Raw genomic sequence first — 17925 nt, forward strand, 5'->3', positions numbered from 1 at the left:
TAGCCCTTATGCAACAACACAATTCATTTCCAATGTTTGTCAAAGGGCACAATTGAAGCCCTCACTGGCCAAAAATTGACACATCAGATGGCATAAACGTTTGTCAATTTATAATGCAGAAAAATAAAAGTGATGTTGGAACTGAAATATGTGGCGGCGCGCCTAGGTGTACAAGGGTTAACGGTAAAGTCATGTGATGTGTCGATTTCTATTAGTGAAAGCTTGAATCGTAAAATGTAAACTGAAATGTGTTATTTTATAAGTAATAAAACCTTGAACTATTTTGGTATCTAATCTCTAGATTGTTCTAAAGCAATAAATGTAGAGATTCATGTAACACAATCTGAACGATAGCTTATTTCCGAAAGCAAAGAGCTGATGATAGCATTAAAAAAAGGTTAATTACAACTACATACCTTGTGGTTTCATGGATTTGCATGGATACCCATGGTCTGTAGAAACGATCTCAAAATGAAAAAAATTTAAAATTAAAATTGATTAGTATCATATTTACTATGAAATCATATTTTTTATTATTAAAAAAGATCATTTTTGAAGTTTTCTCTCTCTAAACATAAATTTTCTCTCTCTTAAAAACAAGACATAAATGATCTCAAACCTAAAAAGTTTGAAGAATTACAGTTGCTTAAAATATACTTTTAACTCTTGAAAATTTTCATTTTGAAGTCGATATCGTTAACAAAAAAAATAAAATTTTTGCAAACCACGGAGTGCGTTCGTAACCAAAAATACCAAAAGTACCATCTGCAAATCTGTGAAATACAGGGCATATATTTGTAATTAACCCTTAAAAAACAAGAAGACAAAAATAAATAAAATAAGATAACTCAGAAAGAATGAATCTACAGTTTATGAAAATCACTACTGTCATTCAGTGATTATGTAAGATAAAGAAAATTATTATAAAAATAGGCTTAATACATAATTACAATCTATTCTTGTAATGTTTTACAATTTGGCACTCTTGTAATGTTATCCGACCCCGAATCATTTCGGGACTAAGGCTTTGTTGTTGTTGACACCTGAACTTATCAGTTTCGGAATTCTTAGCAAATAAGGGCATAATACGTCCAAAATTGACAAGCTCGGGATGCCAACCCGCAAAAAAAATTACAAGTTTTAAGTATGTGATAGGTCCAAGCTTAATTACCACTCGGCAAAACGTTACAAGTTTAGGTGTTTAAGGGATAAGGTACAAAATGATCCCAAGGTTTTTAAGGAAGTAGCAATTTAACTTCAACATACAAAATAGCATAAGTTTAGCCTCGAGGTTTTGGTACCAATTTAGCCGCGAGTAACAGAACTTAGAACTAAATTGGTACCATTTCACAAACGTGAAGCGTGAAGTTTTGTTACCTACAGGTAAATTTGTATGATTTCACAAACACTGAGGCTAAAATAGTGCTCCTTTATTCGTTGGGGTTAAATTGGTACTTCCCGATAAATCTTGAGGTCATTTTGATACCTTATCCCGGTGTTTAATTATGCATTAAGCCATAAAAATATGCACCTGTGAGGCAAAAATGTTCAGAAAGGAAACCCTTTATGAACAGTTCTCTTGGAGTTTTCAGCCAATCTCTTACAACCCTTAGCTTTTTCATAAAACTCCATCAATTCTTCAGCAACATCCTCAGAATGACACCAAACAAAGAACTTCAAGAATCTTTTCTCTGTCATTCTCAAAGCTCTAAACATAAGAGGTCCTTTAACTTGTGGAGAGAGATTCATACCTTGTAGTTTTCCAGCAAGATGCATTCTTGGCTTCAAAACAACCTCTAGATTACTCAACACCAAATTTGGGTACTTAAGCACCACATTTGCAGGAACCCTCATAGTAGCTACAACAAAAGTCATATTCCTCTGAACTTTATCAACAGATAGAGTCAATAAAACTGGACAACGCCCAATTAAACCCCAAATTTCATCCTCCAAAAACCCAAATTTTTCAAAATTTGCAACTTTTTCACGGATAGTTTCAATTCTTGAGATTCCTATGATGCAAACTATGTATTTATACAGCTTAGAGTCCTTCTGAATCCCAGTTTTAGTAATGTACTCTAATTTCTCGTCGTTGAATGAAGTTCGAGGAATCAAAGTAGGCCGAGATAAGAGCATTGGAACTAAATCATGCTTATGAACACCCATTTGTTCATACATTGCAATTGCAGGTTTGATACTGTTATGAAAATCATATGTCAAGAGTGAAGGGTTTCTTACAATGGCTTTAATTAGAACTTCCTTTGATCCGAACAATGTCATGAAATACTCCAGGCGTTCATCAAAGCAATGGTTGATACGAGAACTGAGAAATCTTGGGCGGCAATTGATGATCTTTACAAGGTCTGTTGAAGTGATTCCTAGTCCTTGAAGCAATGTTAGCTTAGATTGAAGAAAGATAACATCAGCATTGCGTAGAGCAGGGCCTCGAGATAAAATCTTCAGCAAATCATTGTCGTTGCAACCCCATCTTTTGAGAACTTCGACAGAGTCCTTCGGCGGCGGCTCTAAATTTTCCTCGAAAACAGTTCCAATTTGGTTTGGGCTTTTTGTCGAACAGTTGGTGGGCGTGCCGGTGGTGAAGAATACAGACTCCCTCTGCGGCGGCTCTAAATCTCCCTCGAGAACAGTTACAATTTGGTTTGGGCTTTTTGTCGAACAGTTGGCGGGCGTGCCGGTGGTTAAGAACAGAGACTCCTTCTGCGGCGGCTCTAAAACTTCCTCGAGAACATTTTCAATTTGGTTTGGGATTATTGTCGAACAGTTGGTGGGCGTGCCGGTGGTGAAGAAGATAGAACCCTTCTGCGGCGGCTCTAAATCTTCCTCGAGAAAAGTTTCAATTTGGTTTGGGATTATTGTCGAACTGTTGGCGGGCGTGCCGGTGGTGAAGAATACAGAGTCCTTCTGCGGCGGCTCTAAATCTTCCTCGAGAACAGTTTCAATTTGGTTTGGGCATATTGTCAAACAGTTGGGGGGCGTTCCGGTGGTGAAGAATACAGGGAGATTGAAAATTGGGTTTTTGTTGGAACAAGGAAATTTTTGGGAGGCAATGAAGAAAGAGCGGAGCTTGATTAAAGAGGTGGGATTTAGTTTCATATCCCCAAAATTTCTCTGCAATTCAACCTACAAATTCATAGCATTGAAAATCTTATCCCACAATGAAGAAGAATGAACACGGATGAATCTCAAAGAGACAGTGATAGACCTGTTCATGGGTCCGCTACTCGTCCGGTCTTGGACAGGGTTTAGACTCAGCCCGATTCAGGTTTGTTAAAGTCCGTCTATTTTTTGGACGCTTGGAACGAATAAAAATAGCACAGGTCAGTTGAGTATGGTCTTCCTATTAATATTAATTAATAAATTTATATATTTATATGTTAAATTTTTATTTTTATTTTTATTTTTAAGTATAATATTTTGTTTTTTATAATTAAAAATTTTATAGAGAGAGAGAAAGAGGTGGGTTTGTATGAGTTGGGGTTGGGATTTGATTTTTAAGCTTGAAATCCAACTCAGCTCGAGCACGCCTAAATTAATAACGGGTTGGACTTGGCTTGAATTGAGCATTTTTATCTAAAAACTTGATAGGTCCAGCCCAATCCATGGACAGATCTAGCGATTGAGCCCTGATTTTTTCCGATTAGTCGCTCTAAAGCTTTTTAGGTTCTTAGACGATTTTTAACCGATTGGGCTCCATCTAGACCGACTAGAAGCCGATTAACCGACAAATCGACTATGCACAAACGTGTTTATTTTTATTGATTTTTTTTTTTGCTTTATTATAATTCATTTTTGAACATGTAGCATGATACTGTGTTTATTATTTTCAAATATTTAGATTTAATTGGTTTTATATTTATTTTTATTATATGGTTTAAGATTTTAAGGATATTGTTCTATAGCTTTTACTAAATTATATTACTTGTCAACATAATATTTTATTTGCTTAAGTTGTTTCAATAATATTATGTTGATGTATACACATTTTTAAAGATATATGTTTCAAATATACATATTTTTATATAATAAATAATTTTATAATATAGCAATTTATTGATTAACAAATAAAAAATATAAAATTACAAATCTGATTAATCTTCGGAGGATCTCCGACTAATCCTCGAGGGTCATGTTCGCCCGACTAGCGTCTAACGTTTTTACAACCTTGGGTACGAGAGGTAAATTAGGTGGAATAAGGATAAATAATGTAAGGCTTTTATCTTGTTTTAAAGATATGATATAGAGATGAGGGAGATAAACTTAAAACAAGATATGAAATAAGGATCAATTTAAAGCTGACTTGATATCTAAACTCTAATTTGAACTCGATTGATGGCGACTCTCAAGTTCAAGTGCTATATCTTAATTTAAAAATTTCGAACCTTAATTCATAAATCTTAAACCCTGGATAATATATCATAGACCCCTAATTTATAAACTTCAATCTTTAAATTATATTAAAAATAATGATTTTATTAGTTTGACATGACTTAACATAATTGTAAATAAGTTTTCAAATGTGAATTTCCATGTAAACTTCCGTATTAATTTAGACGCATTGTTGAACATTATCTGTTTGATATTATTATTATTATGGTTGTCAGAACTAGATCAGTCAAAGAACTAGAAAGAATAGAGAGTCAAAAGTTTGTTTACCATGTTTATCTAAATATGAAATAAAATAATTAATAATATTTTAATTATTTAATTTATAATACAACTATATAATCTTTTTTTCTCGAAACAATACAACTATATAATCTTAAATAGTTAATAGTATTGATAATTGAAATGTTAGTACAATAGTAAACATTAAAATCCACCGTTTAAGGATTCAAGTTCTTGTGCTAAAATTTACATTTTTTTCAAGTAAAGATGCCTGGCCTTAACCGCTCAACCGACACTGAATCAACCGATTCACAGTTCACCCGAACGGTTTGAATAATTCTGACCAGTTTTTAAAGATTAAAAAACAGAACCAAATGTAATCCAAAATTATGACCAATTTTCATCAAACCGAATTAAACCAACCAGTCCGGTTCAGTTCATGCATTAAAAGTAAATACACTTTCAAAACACGATATAAATAAATTTGAACTTTCATCGTTTTTATCCTTTTATTATCTTTCTCAATGAATGAGAGAATAAAAATAACCGATAAAATCAATTCAAAACTGCATATTCAATGGCACGGCCATATATATATGATATGGACATATAAATAATGTAACAAGATTTTAACACGATAACCCAAATTATCACTCCTACTCCTACTTGAATAATGTAACAAAATTTTAACACGATAACCCCTACTTGAAGCGGATACAGCATCTAGACTATAAGTTTTTCCTTTCATCTACTTAACAGTTATAAACCAGAAACAAAATTTGAAATTTGTTGCAAATCTCATCTTCTCTTATTAAACTTCTTGGATTTATTACCCTTGTTCCCCAAGTATTTTGCCACTTCTTCATCTTCGTCTCCTCCGCGTCTCCTCTTCTTGCCGTCACCGTTTTCTTTGATTTGCTACAAAAACACAAGTTCAATGAAGTTGACTGATCAATCTGCTTAATACTTAAGATCACTGAAAATGTCTGAAATAAATAATATTATGTTACACAGGAACTCTTCGTAATTAGCGTTTCCTTGTTTCGTTTTTGTTTCAGTTTCTTCTCCGTTTCCATTACGGTTTCCTAGCTATGTTTTTTTTAGAAATAATGTTTCTAGGTGTCCATTTCAATTTCAGATTCCGTGCAACATAACAAATAATCATTGGCTTAATACATATCCAACCCTTCCTACTTACAGTCAACCATCTAATGATTCCCCATACTTGGAAAACAACCTTTCTGCCGCCCTAACTTGCTTGAAATGATTTTTCTGCCACCTCAACTTGCTTAAACTTCCAGCCACGTGGAAATCAGGGGTTACCCATGGAAGATAAAGCAAATTGAGGGGGCAAAAAGGTTATTTTTAAAGTTTTAAGGATCATTAAGTATTTGAATGCAAGTCAGAAGGGCTTGAATGTATTAAACCAATAACAATTCATAGAGGAGGTTCAGGAGTGGGGAATATCAAGCATCAACAGTTCATTATCAGGTTAAATAGGTTGAAAGTTAGTATAAAATGGCGTGTCAGTAGTCAATACTTGATTAGCAAATGAATTTTGCTTTTCTAATCAAATTAGTTCGAAAGTAGGGTTGTAAATGAGCCAAACCACTCGGCTCCATAAAAGCTCGACCGTGTTCGGCTCGATTTATAAACAAGCCGAGCTTAAGCATGGAGAAACTAGACCGAAAAGCTCACAAGCAGCCTCAGTTATAGGCTCATGAACAAGCTCAATTATAATGTTTAAAGTGGGAAATTTAAAACAATGTAGTTTTGTAAAAGAAATTTGAAATGAACATAATTCACGAACAAGTCGGTTGTTCGAGAGCAAAGTTCATGAATAGAATTAACGAGTTGCTCACGAGCAGCTCACGAACAGGATTTTGAGCTCAAGCTCATCAATGTTCTGACGAGCCGAGCATGACCAGCCAAAGCTCGGCTCGGCTCAATTTCAGCCTTGATCGAAAGTGAATGACGAGTTGGAAAATCTCAAATTACATCACTTTGGCGCTAATCCAAAATTTAACGACAACCGGGAATTTTGGTAGGGTTGTCAATTTGTAACACGATTTACAAAAACAACCCACTTGACAAGACCCGTTTGACACCAGTTTCATTTTTGTTACATTTATATCATATATAATCATGTGGAAAATATAGATCACATAACACGACAACGCGTTTTGACACCCCTATACTTCCAGAATGTAAGGCTTATTATAAGACTGGGTTGTTTGAAAAAGAAAACAGTGAAATATAAAGGGAATAAATGGTAAATATAATGATTAACTCAATACCAGCTGGGAAATTCTTTTGGCTTCAGTAACACGCTCCAGGAAAAGCAGAACTTCTTCTTCTTCAGCAGGATACTTGGGTAGTTTCTTCCCTGAAATATAGCAAAATATTCAGATATTGCACAACAATGCGACTCATACTCAATCGAAAATGACGAAAACAGTCTCCAAGATGTGTATCTAGTATTACCAATAAGCTTTTCAATTTGTATAAACCACTCCACTTCATATTGATTCACAAGCGAAACTGCAACCCCAGAACGACCAGCTCGGGCAGTTCTTCCAACACGATGAATATAATCCTGCAAAAAAGAAAAAGAAAAGATCATATTGGCAGGGATAAGTACTGCTCATCATTTGAGATCATGATTAAGTATAATAACCCTATTAACAGGTATAAAAGGAAAGATAAAGAAAGAAATAGTTGTATGGTAGAAAGAAGAAATACATACATAAATATAAGAGATGAAGTATAAAAAAATACCCCCATCATCGCAAGCCAAGAACAATCTTACCCCTAACGTTATAAATTGTATAATAGAGGGCCAAAGTTGGAAACCTAAGCCAATTTCAAACATCATTACAAAACAAAACGTGAATATCTTGTTCACGCGTGTTCTTATCAGTTGCATATGAGTTGGTTCAGAAACCAATAATTCTGCATTTTTTGCAATTTCAAAATAGGTTTGGGAATGAAATGCCTTTAAGCTCGACAAAATGTTTCGATTTTTTTGTCCTACACATGCAGAATACGGGTAATTCTTTTAATTTTTTATGTTCACGTGTGTCTTTGATTTGTTATTGATAAGGTGACAAAATAGTACACAAGTGGAATAGAGACAGTAGGGTTCTGATTGAGGACAGAGTTCCATTAATGATGCCTGAAATTAGACCAGCTTACCAACATTAGACCCTCAATTGTACAATTTACGACATTAGGGGTAAAAATTGCTTACCGTTGGCAACAATGGGGGTATTTTCGTACCTTGTTTCTAGATATTACTAAGCTCTAGCAAAATAATTAGTCTACAATAACAATATTGGAATCACCGATTAACAACAAGATACTGGTAAGTAAAGCTTATGGTAACGCTGAAAACCTCTAATATAATCTAAAATAGTTCCTATAAATAATACAGTTCTGGCTTGTGTCAACATTTGCTACAAAAACAAAGACTTCAAGAACATAAAAATTACAGATTCACGGTATATAAAGCAAAGGGATAACCAAAGGCAACAAAGGCAACAAATAAAAAATGTATACAGGTCTATCTACAAATTAAACAACAAAACAGAAGGGGGGGAAATTGCAAAACTTTGGAAAGAAAGCAATTTCTCTCTTTTTGAGATATTCTCATTAATGCTGTTGATGCTGCTTGTTCTGAGTAGGGTTTGAAAGGCTAGGCAGAGATTGACTTAGACTTATATTCAAAGCTTTCAGGAAATCTGGAGCTGTTTCAGTTTAATTTTTGTGTTTGACAAAAATAGTGAGACAATTACAAGCAGTTTCCATGATTAAATCATGTATCTTAGCTGGATCCTTCTCATGGTGGAATAAGAATAGAGAAGGCATCACAACATTGACTAAGAATCGAGAAAAAAAAGGGGGGGAAAACAGGGTTTTATTGGTTCTCAAATTGTTCTCATGGAAAATATAAGAGATGTTTATGAGGTAGGACATATGATTAAAGGAAGGTGTGCGGGTCGGACCTGGCGGGCCACGCACCGAACATGGCAACAAGTGTCCCCTGTTTTTTTCATTTTTACACTTCGGGGACACTTTTTACAAAAAGAAATAAATCTAAACCTATGACTATCAGTTTTGCGGTAACCCAACCAAACCCAAAGAAAACAAAATAAAAGTAAAAAGACATACAAATTACAAATTAGAAAAACAGAAACTCAATCTAACTTTCTTCTGCGTTCGCACTAAGTAGCACCCAAGAAAACAAATGTTTAGATACTCCTTACAAATAAATAACCAAGAAAATGATCAGAGACTTAAGGGTAGCCATCAACTGATGTAGTGAGTCACTGTCGTCCAATTTATTGGTTTCTTTCTAGTTAAACCAATTTTGTAATGATAGTATTTTAATCAATTTGCAGGGAAACACATTAGAAAAAAAAAAGTGACAGAACAGGTCTAAAATAAAAGACAGTAGAAGAAGGTCTGACCTTTGAATTTGTTGGAATGTCATAATTGATTACCATTTCCACAGATGGAATATCAAGTCCTCTACTTGCCACATCAGTGCATATAAGAATATTGCACTCTCCAGCTTTGAACTTATTCAAGGCTCCCAATCTTTTTGTCTGCCAAAAATATCCAGTGAAAGTAAGGCTCGGTTTAGAAGAACATGGAAAGACATTCCACATCAGTATAACAAATCAAACAGAACAATTTGATAAAATTAGTTACCTGTGTCATATGACCATTAATAGGAATGGCCCTTAGACCAAGATTTCGAAGGACCACAGCCAAAAAATTAGTAGCATCGCATGTTCGGGTGAAAACCATAGTAGTACACCCAGACTTTTCAGTCAGAAGATACACAAGATAGCAATCCTGCAAGCATGACACAGAAAATCTGCACAAGTCAACAAAAGCAACATATGAAAGTAACTATCAGTTACTAAATATCAATTGAAAGGTAGAACTACAATTCGTGTTCAAGGGCCAACCATGATGTTGACCGATAGCATGTAAATTATAAATCCAAATATCTCAAAGATGTGAGGTTTAATCTTCTTAACGCATAAACATTTATCTTCCCAAGGATTTCAAGATATGATGCAATTTGTCATAGTCCACTCTTACAGCTTTCCTATCACAGGATCATTCAGTGCTACTGCAAAATATGATTCTCTAATTCATTCATATTTTGAAGAATTGCGCAAGCAGAAAACCTATTACCAAAAGCGCTCCTACGAACACTTGATTTAGCCATTTGCTAATGCTAATTGGTAAAGTATGAGATTGACCTAACACAAGAATCAAGTCAAAGCAGTGAAAACTCGTAAAATTCAGCTCGACCTCAATCTTTTATTGAAAATTACACCGGTAAATTTCGCCAAACATTATATCACAAGGCATTGATTACGCTTTTCTCCTTGCTACCAGAATGGAAGATCCAATTTGACCAGAGTTAAATGTCTCCGCCTTGTAATAGGATCTTGTTATTTAGCATCAGGAAAGTAATCCAGTCAGGGGAAAAGTCCAAACCTTGTACTTAGCAGGAATAAAGCAAAACTGCTGCTTTAATGTGTCAACAGTGGAATATTTCGATGCTGCTTCTATCTGAAAGAAAAATAGTTTGCATTAGTTACCAGCAAGGCAAAAAAAGTAGGTAGAGATAAAAAGATCTGTATAAATGATATCATCACACCACACCTTTACAGGATTTCTTAAACAAGCCCTCTGGAGTTTTCGCACCTGAAAAGAAGAAAGAATGTTGTCATAAAAACTCTATGCCACTTAGATTCACTCTCTCTCCATCTGTGAACTCCATTGCAACTAATTTACGACTTGAACTGATGTTATAATTGATATCAGTCACGCAAGTTTTAAGTATTGTTATACCCTCATCCAGGGTGTACTGAAAGGCATAACCATGAAAATAAAAGCTAACTTTGGAAGACTTTCAATCAACAATTAGGTGTCTTACAGAAAATTTAAGAGGTCTGAGCAAGAACGAATGCAAATATATAAAAGTAAAAACTTCAAGCTGTCATTATGTTTCTATGAGGATCATGTTCAAAGTACAACATAGGTCAGCATACCTTCTTTGTCATAGTAGCAGAAAATAAATATGTTCTCCGTTCCCGCGGGATAACCTTTAAGATTTCATCAAGAGTTTTCTCAAAATCCTCATTCAGCAACCTGTCTGCCTCATCTAAGACCTGAAACAAATAATTGAAAAATCCAAATAGTTAGCAAAAAAAAAACATGTAAGACCACTTCAATTTTCTAAGACAGATACAGAACGGACTATCCTAAGTAAGATATGGACATCAGAGCAAATACTTCAGTAAAGTGAAGTGCATAATAGCCTCTTATCATGTATAAGAAATCAAACTGTAATTTCGAAAATCTTTTCCAGAGATTAATCAGAGAAAGTATTTAAGAACTTAGTGGCATTGAACACCTTGAAAATGTAATTACAAACTTAGAATCTAAAAATATATGTAGATCCATCAAATAACACCACACCACATCTATACTTTATGTCAACAAACTCAAAAGTGGAAGTAAAAATACCAACTACGAGTATTTGGACATTGGACAAGGACAAGCAGAGAGAGAAGCAACAACCAGAAAACCAGCAGAGCCTCAACGATTATAACTCTAGCCATTGAGTAAAATCTTTTCATGGGAAATTTGGATGCTAAATTCACATATATCTACTAAAATTAACAGCACACTATTACACTAAGCTATGTGATTAGCATAGGCTGACCTTTAGACATATTCCAAGGGACTTAAGAAGGACATCGATTGAGGAGCAGCATTAAATTCTTTGGAATAAAGCAAGGGGTGGACTGAACTAGCCAACTAATTATAAGATACAATAAAATCTTAAACCTGTTTTTTCTTTTTCTTTTTCAATTATGAACGTTATCAATTTATATCATATATGTACAAATCAAGAGTATATGCGTCCCGGAATACGTTGTGCTAGATTCATATGTAAAGAACACTTCTATAATTTAAGATGTGGGAGCAAACATGTTGGTGTCTCATCAGTAGCTCAAATGCAAAACTTCAGTTCATACCTAGTAATGGTTTTCATATTTTTTATTCAAACTAAAACTCAGTAAGTTGATGCTAATAGTAAAATATCATACCAGGTATTTCAATGTTCGGAGAGAGAACCCTTTAGTATTTGACAAATGATCCACAAGCCGCCCAGGGGTTCCAACCTGTAAAAAGCAAGAAACAAATCACAAAAAAGAAGAGCAAATATTCAAATTGAACAAACAGTAATGACAATACACTGTTTGTTATTTTCCGACAATGACAAAATAAAGACTTACAACAATATGTGGCCGTTTTCCTAGGGCAATAGACTGTTGCACCATGTCAATTCCTCCGACAAGCTACATCAAAAGGAGAAAAGACAGCTCATTAGCCAAAAATAAATAAATTGGTCAAGTGAATTAAAAGTATACTGCCATTTTTCTGAATGTGGTGGAAAGAGTAAAAGCCTACCACAGCACATTTCACGCCAACACCAGATCCTAAAGCTTCAAATTGCTCAGCTATCTGAATTGCTAACTCCCTTGAATAACAAGAAAACAAATTTAAAACTCCACAAGCAAAATTCAAATATTTTATGAATTAGAATATCTAATTGAATGGAAGAGCTGCATTTTCAAAATCAAATTAATTAATAGTGAATGCAAACCTTGTAGGCGAGAGGATGCAAGCAAAGAAAGCTTGAACAGATTTTTCTGATGCTTGAATAAGAGCTTGTAGTATAGGAAGAGCAAAAGCTCCCGTTTTACCAGAACCCGTTTGAGCAAGACCAATCAAATCTTTACCTAGAAATTCAAAGTTAATGTTATCAGAAGATTATTATCGCTGAGATTTAATAATTAAAACTGTGCAATTAGGAAAAGTCTAAGAGATCATACCTTCAAGTGCAATTGGAATTGCTTCAACCTGTATCTTCGTCGGGTTCTTCCAACTCAAATTGTCACAGGCTTCCACTAATTCTTCACATATACCCAACTGTTTGAACGTCTTCACTTCTTCGTTCTCTTCTTCCATTTTTCGAAAATCTGTGCAGCAGAACTGTAAAACAAAAAAAATATAGTTAATGAACCATATGAGATTCCCATAGAAGTATTGAACGGTGCAGGAAATGTAAGAGTTTGTATGGTTTGTCCTCAGTAACAGAGTATAATAATTATAGATGTATCAAGCTCATGAGTCATACTATGAACTTGTATCAGGTGGTCACTGAACCAAGGTTGGAGAAGTTGTTCTAAAGTGTGAGAATTAATTTGGCTTTATGAACAGAAGTTGACTACAGAAGCTATATTCCTCAAAAGAAGTTTGGTGAAAATGTACTAGCCAAAATATGACCAACATAAGGTTTCCATGGACCTTAAGAAAGCTTAAGATAGAGTATAAAGAGAGGTTCTCTAGTTCAAATTGGAGAAGTAGAAGATTCATGCCAAGAATATTCATGCAACTAAAGACATGTATAATGAAGTGGTTATGGCTGTGAAGAACCTTGACTGGGGAATCAAGAGAAATCCCTATAATTGTTTAGTTAACAATCTGCTTTGAGTCCTTATCTTTTTACCTTAGTAATAGATAAGCTTAACCAAGCATATAAAGAGGAGATCCCCTGATGAGAGTTGAAGAGGGAGTAAATATTAAGTTGGAACTATGCGAAGTACACAAGAAGATAAAGGATTCAAGTTGAATTGAACAGAATTAAGCATATGCAACGTAAATTTCAAAATAGTCAAGGCTAATATACACGTTAAAGTATGCCTTGGAGGATGCCAGTACCTTTGTCTAACTACCTCCTAAAATTAGGATTTATAACTCATAATACATAAAATATGGCAGAGGAATGATGTCAGACATAAGAGACTAACAAACAGATTGTATAATCATCTGACCTTACAAAGATGGAAGAGACTAACAATACTATTACCCTAAATAGACCAACCAAGCACTGCGGCAGAAAAAACCCAAATAACCACCATGAACAGAAATTTAACCCAGAAATTAATTCATCACAAACATGAGTAATAGAAATTTAACCCGTAACCTTTGACCGGTACCCCTCCCACCAGAACACACAAAGATAGCGAAAAACAACACAAATTCAAAGCAAGAAATCGCACACAAGACCAGGTATCGCAGCAAAAAAAACCCAGAAACACAGCCAAAAAACCAAAAATAGTATATCAGCAAAGAGAAACGACTAACCAGTGAGAAATCAAGCCGACAAGCAGACGTCGTCGTCCAATGAAAGAAGAAACGGTCGCCGGAAAGTTACCCTCTCACACCGTCGTCGTGAACAAAGGATCGATCGCTAGGCAGATGGTGGTGGTGGCGGCGGCTGGCTGCTTTAAATTCAAAAAAAAAACAAATATTTAGCTTTAGGTTTATGTTTTGAAAAAGAATAAGTATAATAAGTGGACTGCTATACGTCGCCCCTATTTTACTCACCGTCGCACCCTATTGGACATTTATGCCCTTTTCATTTTTCAATACCAAAAACTCAAATTCATCAAATTCTCTCAAACTCAAAAGGATTTCCAAAAACCCGAAGAACACCACGAATCAAAATCATGCCTCCGAAAGAAAAAAGAGGAAAAACAGCAAACACGTGAACATGTTAGTTTCGTTTTTTGAGTTTTTTTTTTCAACAATTTCGATTTGAACGATTGCCTAAAGGGGCAGCCAACCCGGTTCGGCCCTAGGCTTAATCGGGTGGGCCACGAGATTCTCCTAGAGAGACTAAAAAATAGATTGTATAATCATCTGACCTTACAAAGATGGAAGAGACTAACATTATACTACCCTAAATAGACCAACCAAGCGCTGCGGCAGAAAAATCCCAAAAAACCACCATGAACAGAAATATAACCCAGAAATTAATTCATCACAAGCATGAAAAATCGAAATTTAACCAGAAATTTACTTACATCGATGTGCAAGACGGAATAGAACGACACTGGGCAAGAAGGAACGACGAGACGGAACGACGGTGTGCGAGACGGTGGAGGAACTAGAGCGCTCGGAAGGGATGAATGGTGGAGAACGACGGTGGAGGAACTCCGGTGGAGGATGGAGATCGGTCGCTAGGCAGGTGGTGGTGGTGGTGGCGGTGGCGGCTGGCTGCTTGTTAGGTTTTCGTTTCTTAGACAGTAAAGAAACAAATATTAGACAAAAGAATAATAAAATCGTTTTCTAGTACAGGAAGAGGTAGAATAACAAATATTTAGTTTAGGTTTATATTTTGAAAAAGAATCAAGTATAATAATTTATATATAATAAGTTTGTATAAAGTATTAGTATAGTGTAAGTAATAGTATAGTGTGTATATATTTTTTTTAAATATATATTAAACTGTTCGGTTAACATAAACTGTGGTTTTTTAATATTCCAAACCGAAACCGAAAGCGAAATCAGTATATTTTTTCAACCCTAAAAAAACCTCTAATTTGGTTAACCACTTTTTCCAATTCGAATTACCGATTTTCGGTTCAATGACCTGTTTGTACAAGTTTTTTGCCTACCCCTACCAAAAAGTGAAAGATCATGAATCTAATGATTTTTTTTTTCTAAAAAGATAACTATAAGTACGAAAAAGATAACTATAAGTGAAAATGGGGCTGGGTTTAGTAACCCACTATTTTTTCCGTAAGAAAAACAAATTAAGTACATATATAATTACATAAATATTTTCTAGCACAAATATAACTATAAGTATTAAGTATATAATATAACTATTATGTATATAGTATAATTATAAGTATATAAGTATAAATATAAGGGTTCCGATATTTATCTTTTCCTTTACGGTTTCTGTCATCATCCATGATTCGGTTCAGTAATTTGTCCGGATTTGAGCAAAAATCGTATAGGGTTCTTGAGAGGTTTTGGGTTTTTTGAAATTTAGTGCAAAGGGTAGTATGGTCTATTTCAGGGATTAGAAGTATAAATTAGTGGCTGGGTTTAGTAACCCACTTAATACTTATATACAACCCTAAGGGTTGTATATATCATTTGCCTAAATATAAATATATATTAAACTGTTCAGTTAATCAAACACCGCGATAAACTGAAACTGAAACTGAAACAATCCTAAATCAAAACCATCAATTTGGTTAATCGTTTTTTTCAGTCCAGGTCATTGGGTTTTTTATTCACCCCTAAAAAACATACCACATACTTATTTTTACAAAATTTTAAACTTTTGTTTACAAATAAAGAAACCACGAGCTTTTTATTTTATTTTTTTATATATATAGTCAAATTAATTAAATTTACATTATTCTCTAAAATAACGATATAATTATTTTTTAACTAAGTAACGATTTTAAAACTATTAAATTTGTATATAAATTGACACAAAATCTTCCAAAATCAAATAATATAAATTTAATGCATATTTATTAATTTTTCACAAAGTTTTATAGAATTTTATTTACCATATTAATATAATAAAAGTAATACTAATAAATAAAATTATATTACAATTTTTTATAGTATTTCAATAATTTAATTTAAATATATCTTTCATATAATATTTACTAGTCGAATATTGGATATATACTATTGTTTAATAAATTTTATGATTGATTTAAATATTATATTAATTTTGTAACTTTTTTACGTTAATATTTAAATTATTGGTTAATTCTTTAAAAAAATCGTAATATTATTTAATAGTAATAAATAATCTTTCATGTTATTGTAGTATGATAATAAAAATGTTGCAATAGTTTTTAGCATGTTTTTATTCACTATATATCTTATTTAATATAAGGGTAAATTCTATGGTTACTATGTTGAAAAAAAAGTAATTATACTTTGTTTTAGTAACCAATAATAATTAGACATGTGTTAATAGAAATAAGTTAATTAAAATTAATAAAAAAAAGGTAACCTGCTATAGTAGGTAATATTGAATTATGGAAATTTTAAAGATTAATTAAAAGGTAAATAATATATCAATTCCTATATTTTAATCTAATCACTATTTAGTCATTATATGTTAATAATATGCTATTCAGTCCTTAATTTTAGCTCAATTCAACAGTTTAGTCCATTTTAGAGGGTTAATCTGTTCAATAATTTAAAAATTTAACTGACAAAACTGTTGATCAATTATAAAAAATAAGAAGTAAACAATATATTATTAAAATACGAGAACTAAACAATATGTTAGATATTTAACATATGGACTGATAAAATAAAAAATTTATGTAAAACTCTGTTTTCACAAAGTTTGTGAATTTGTTTCTCTTAAAATAAAAAGGTTACCTAAATTTAGCAAAATTATACGTAAATTATATCTAAAAATAAAATATTTACGTAAAGTTCAAAGGTTTTACGTAAAACTCTAATTTATCCAAGGTTTGTGGATTTTTTCTCCTAAAATAACAAAGTTAAGTAAATTTAGTCAAACATTATGTAAATTATGTCTAAAAATAAAAGATTTATGTAAAATTCATAGGTTTTACGTAAAACTCTATTTTCACAAGGTTTGTGAATTTTTTTATCCTAAAATAAAAAGGTTACGTAAATTTGGTCAAACGATACGTAAATTATATCTAAAAAGAAAATCTTTACGTAAAGTTCAAAGGTTTTACGTAAAACTCTAATTTTCACAATGTTTGTGGATTTTTTCTCCTAAAATAACAAGGTTACGTAAATTTAGTCAAAATATACGTAAATTATGTCTAAAAATAAAATATTTACGTAAAATTCATAGATTTTGCGTAAAACTCTATTTTCACAAAGTTTGTGAATTTTTTTATCCTAAAATAATAAGTGTACGTAAATTTGGTCAAACTATACGTAAATTATATCTAAAAATAAAAGATTTACGTAAAATATATAGGTTTTACGTAAAACTCTACTTTCACAAGGTTTGTGGTTTTTTTTCTCCTAAAATAAAAAGGTTACGTAAATTTAGTCAAACTATTCGTAAATTATATCTAAAAATAAAATATTTACGTAAAGTTCAAAGGTTTTACGTAAAAGTCTAATTTTCACAATGTTTGTAGATTTTTTCTCCTAAAATAACAAGGTTACGTAAATTTAGTCAAACATTACGAAAATTATGTGTAAAAATAAGAGATTTACGTAAAATTCATAGGTTTTACGTAAAACTCTATTTTCACAAGGTTTGTGAATTTTTTTTTCTCCTAAAATAAAAGGATTATGTAAATTTAGTCAATCTATACGTAAACTATATCTAAAAATAAAAATATTTATGTAAATTTCAAAGGTTTTACGTAAACGTCTAAT

At 32.9% G+C, this 17925-nt stretch overlaps 2 protein-coding genes across 3 annotated transcripts; both read right to left on the bottom strand.

Annotated features, from left to right (window-relative positions):
- Positions 1-740: 740 nt before the first annotated feature.
- On the bottom strand, positions 741-3307 carry LOC136221221 (transcription termination factor MTERF9, chloroplastic-like). The gene has a single exon (XM_066008878.1). The coding sequence runs from the start codon at positions 3112-3114 to the stop codon at positions 1549-1551; it is 1566 nt and encodes a 521-aa protein (XP_065864950.1). The 5' UTR covers positions 3115-3307; the 3' UTR covers positions 741-1548.
- A 1890-nt stretch (positions 3308-5197) lies between these two features.
- On the bottom strand, positions 5198-14872 carry LOC136221237 (DEAD-box ATP-dependent RNA helicase 10). 2 transcript variants are annotated; one of them, XM_066008880.1, is made up of 15 exons: positions 14592-14872; positions 13870-14006; positions 12555-12714; positions 12326-12461; positions 12130-12199; positions 11955-12017; positions 11766-11840; positions 10701-10820; positions 10312-10353; positions 10144-10218; positions 9340-9486; positions 9096-9233; positions 7111-7222; positions 6924-7012; positions 5198-5544 (listed from the first exon to the last, which is right to left on the bottom strand). In XM_066008880.1, exons 3-15 carry the CDS (start codon positions 12688-12690, stop codon positions 5425-5427), a joined length of 1323 nt encoding a protein of 440 aa, XP_065864952.1. In that variant the 5' UTR covers positions 12691-12714; positions 13870-14006; positions 14592-14872; the 3' UTR covers positions 5198-5424. The 2 variants fall into 2 exon arrangements, with proteins under 2 accessions (XP_065864952.1, XP_065864951.1); XM_066008879.1 differs by having other exon boundaries at positions 13870-14009.
- Positions 14873-17925: the final 3053 nt, after the last annotated feature.

The sequence above is a fragment of the Euphorbia lathyris genome, chromosome 1 (genome assembly GCF_963576675.1).
Source record: "Euphorbia lathyris chromosome 1, ddEupLath1.1, whole genome shotgun sequence".
In the NCBI taxonomy this organism is placed as follows: domain Eukaryota; kingdom Viridiplantae; phylum Streptophyta; class Magnoliopsida; order Malpighiales; family Euphorbiaceae; genus Euphorbia; species Euphorbia lathyris.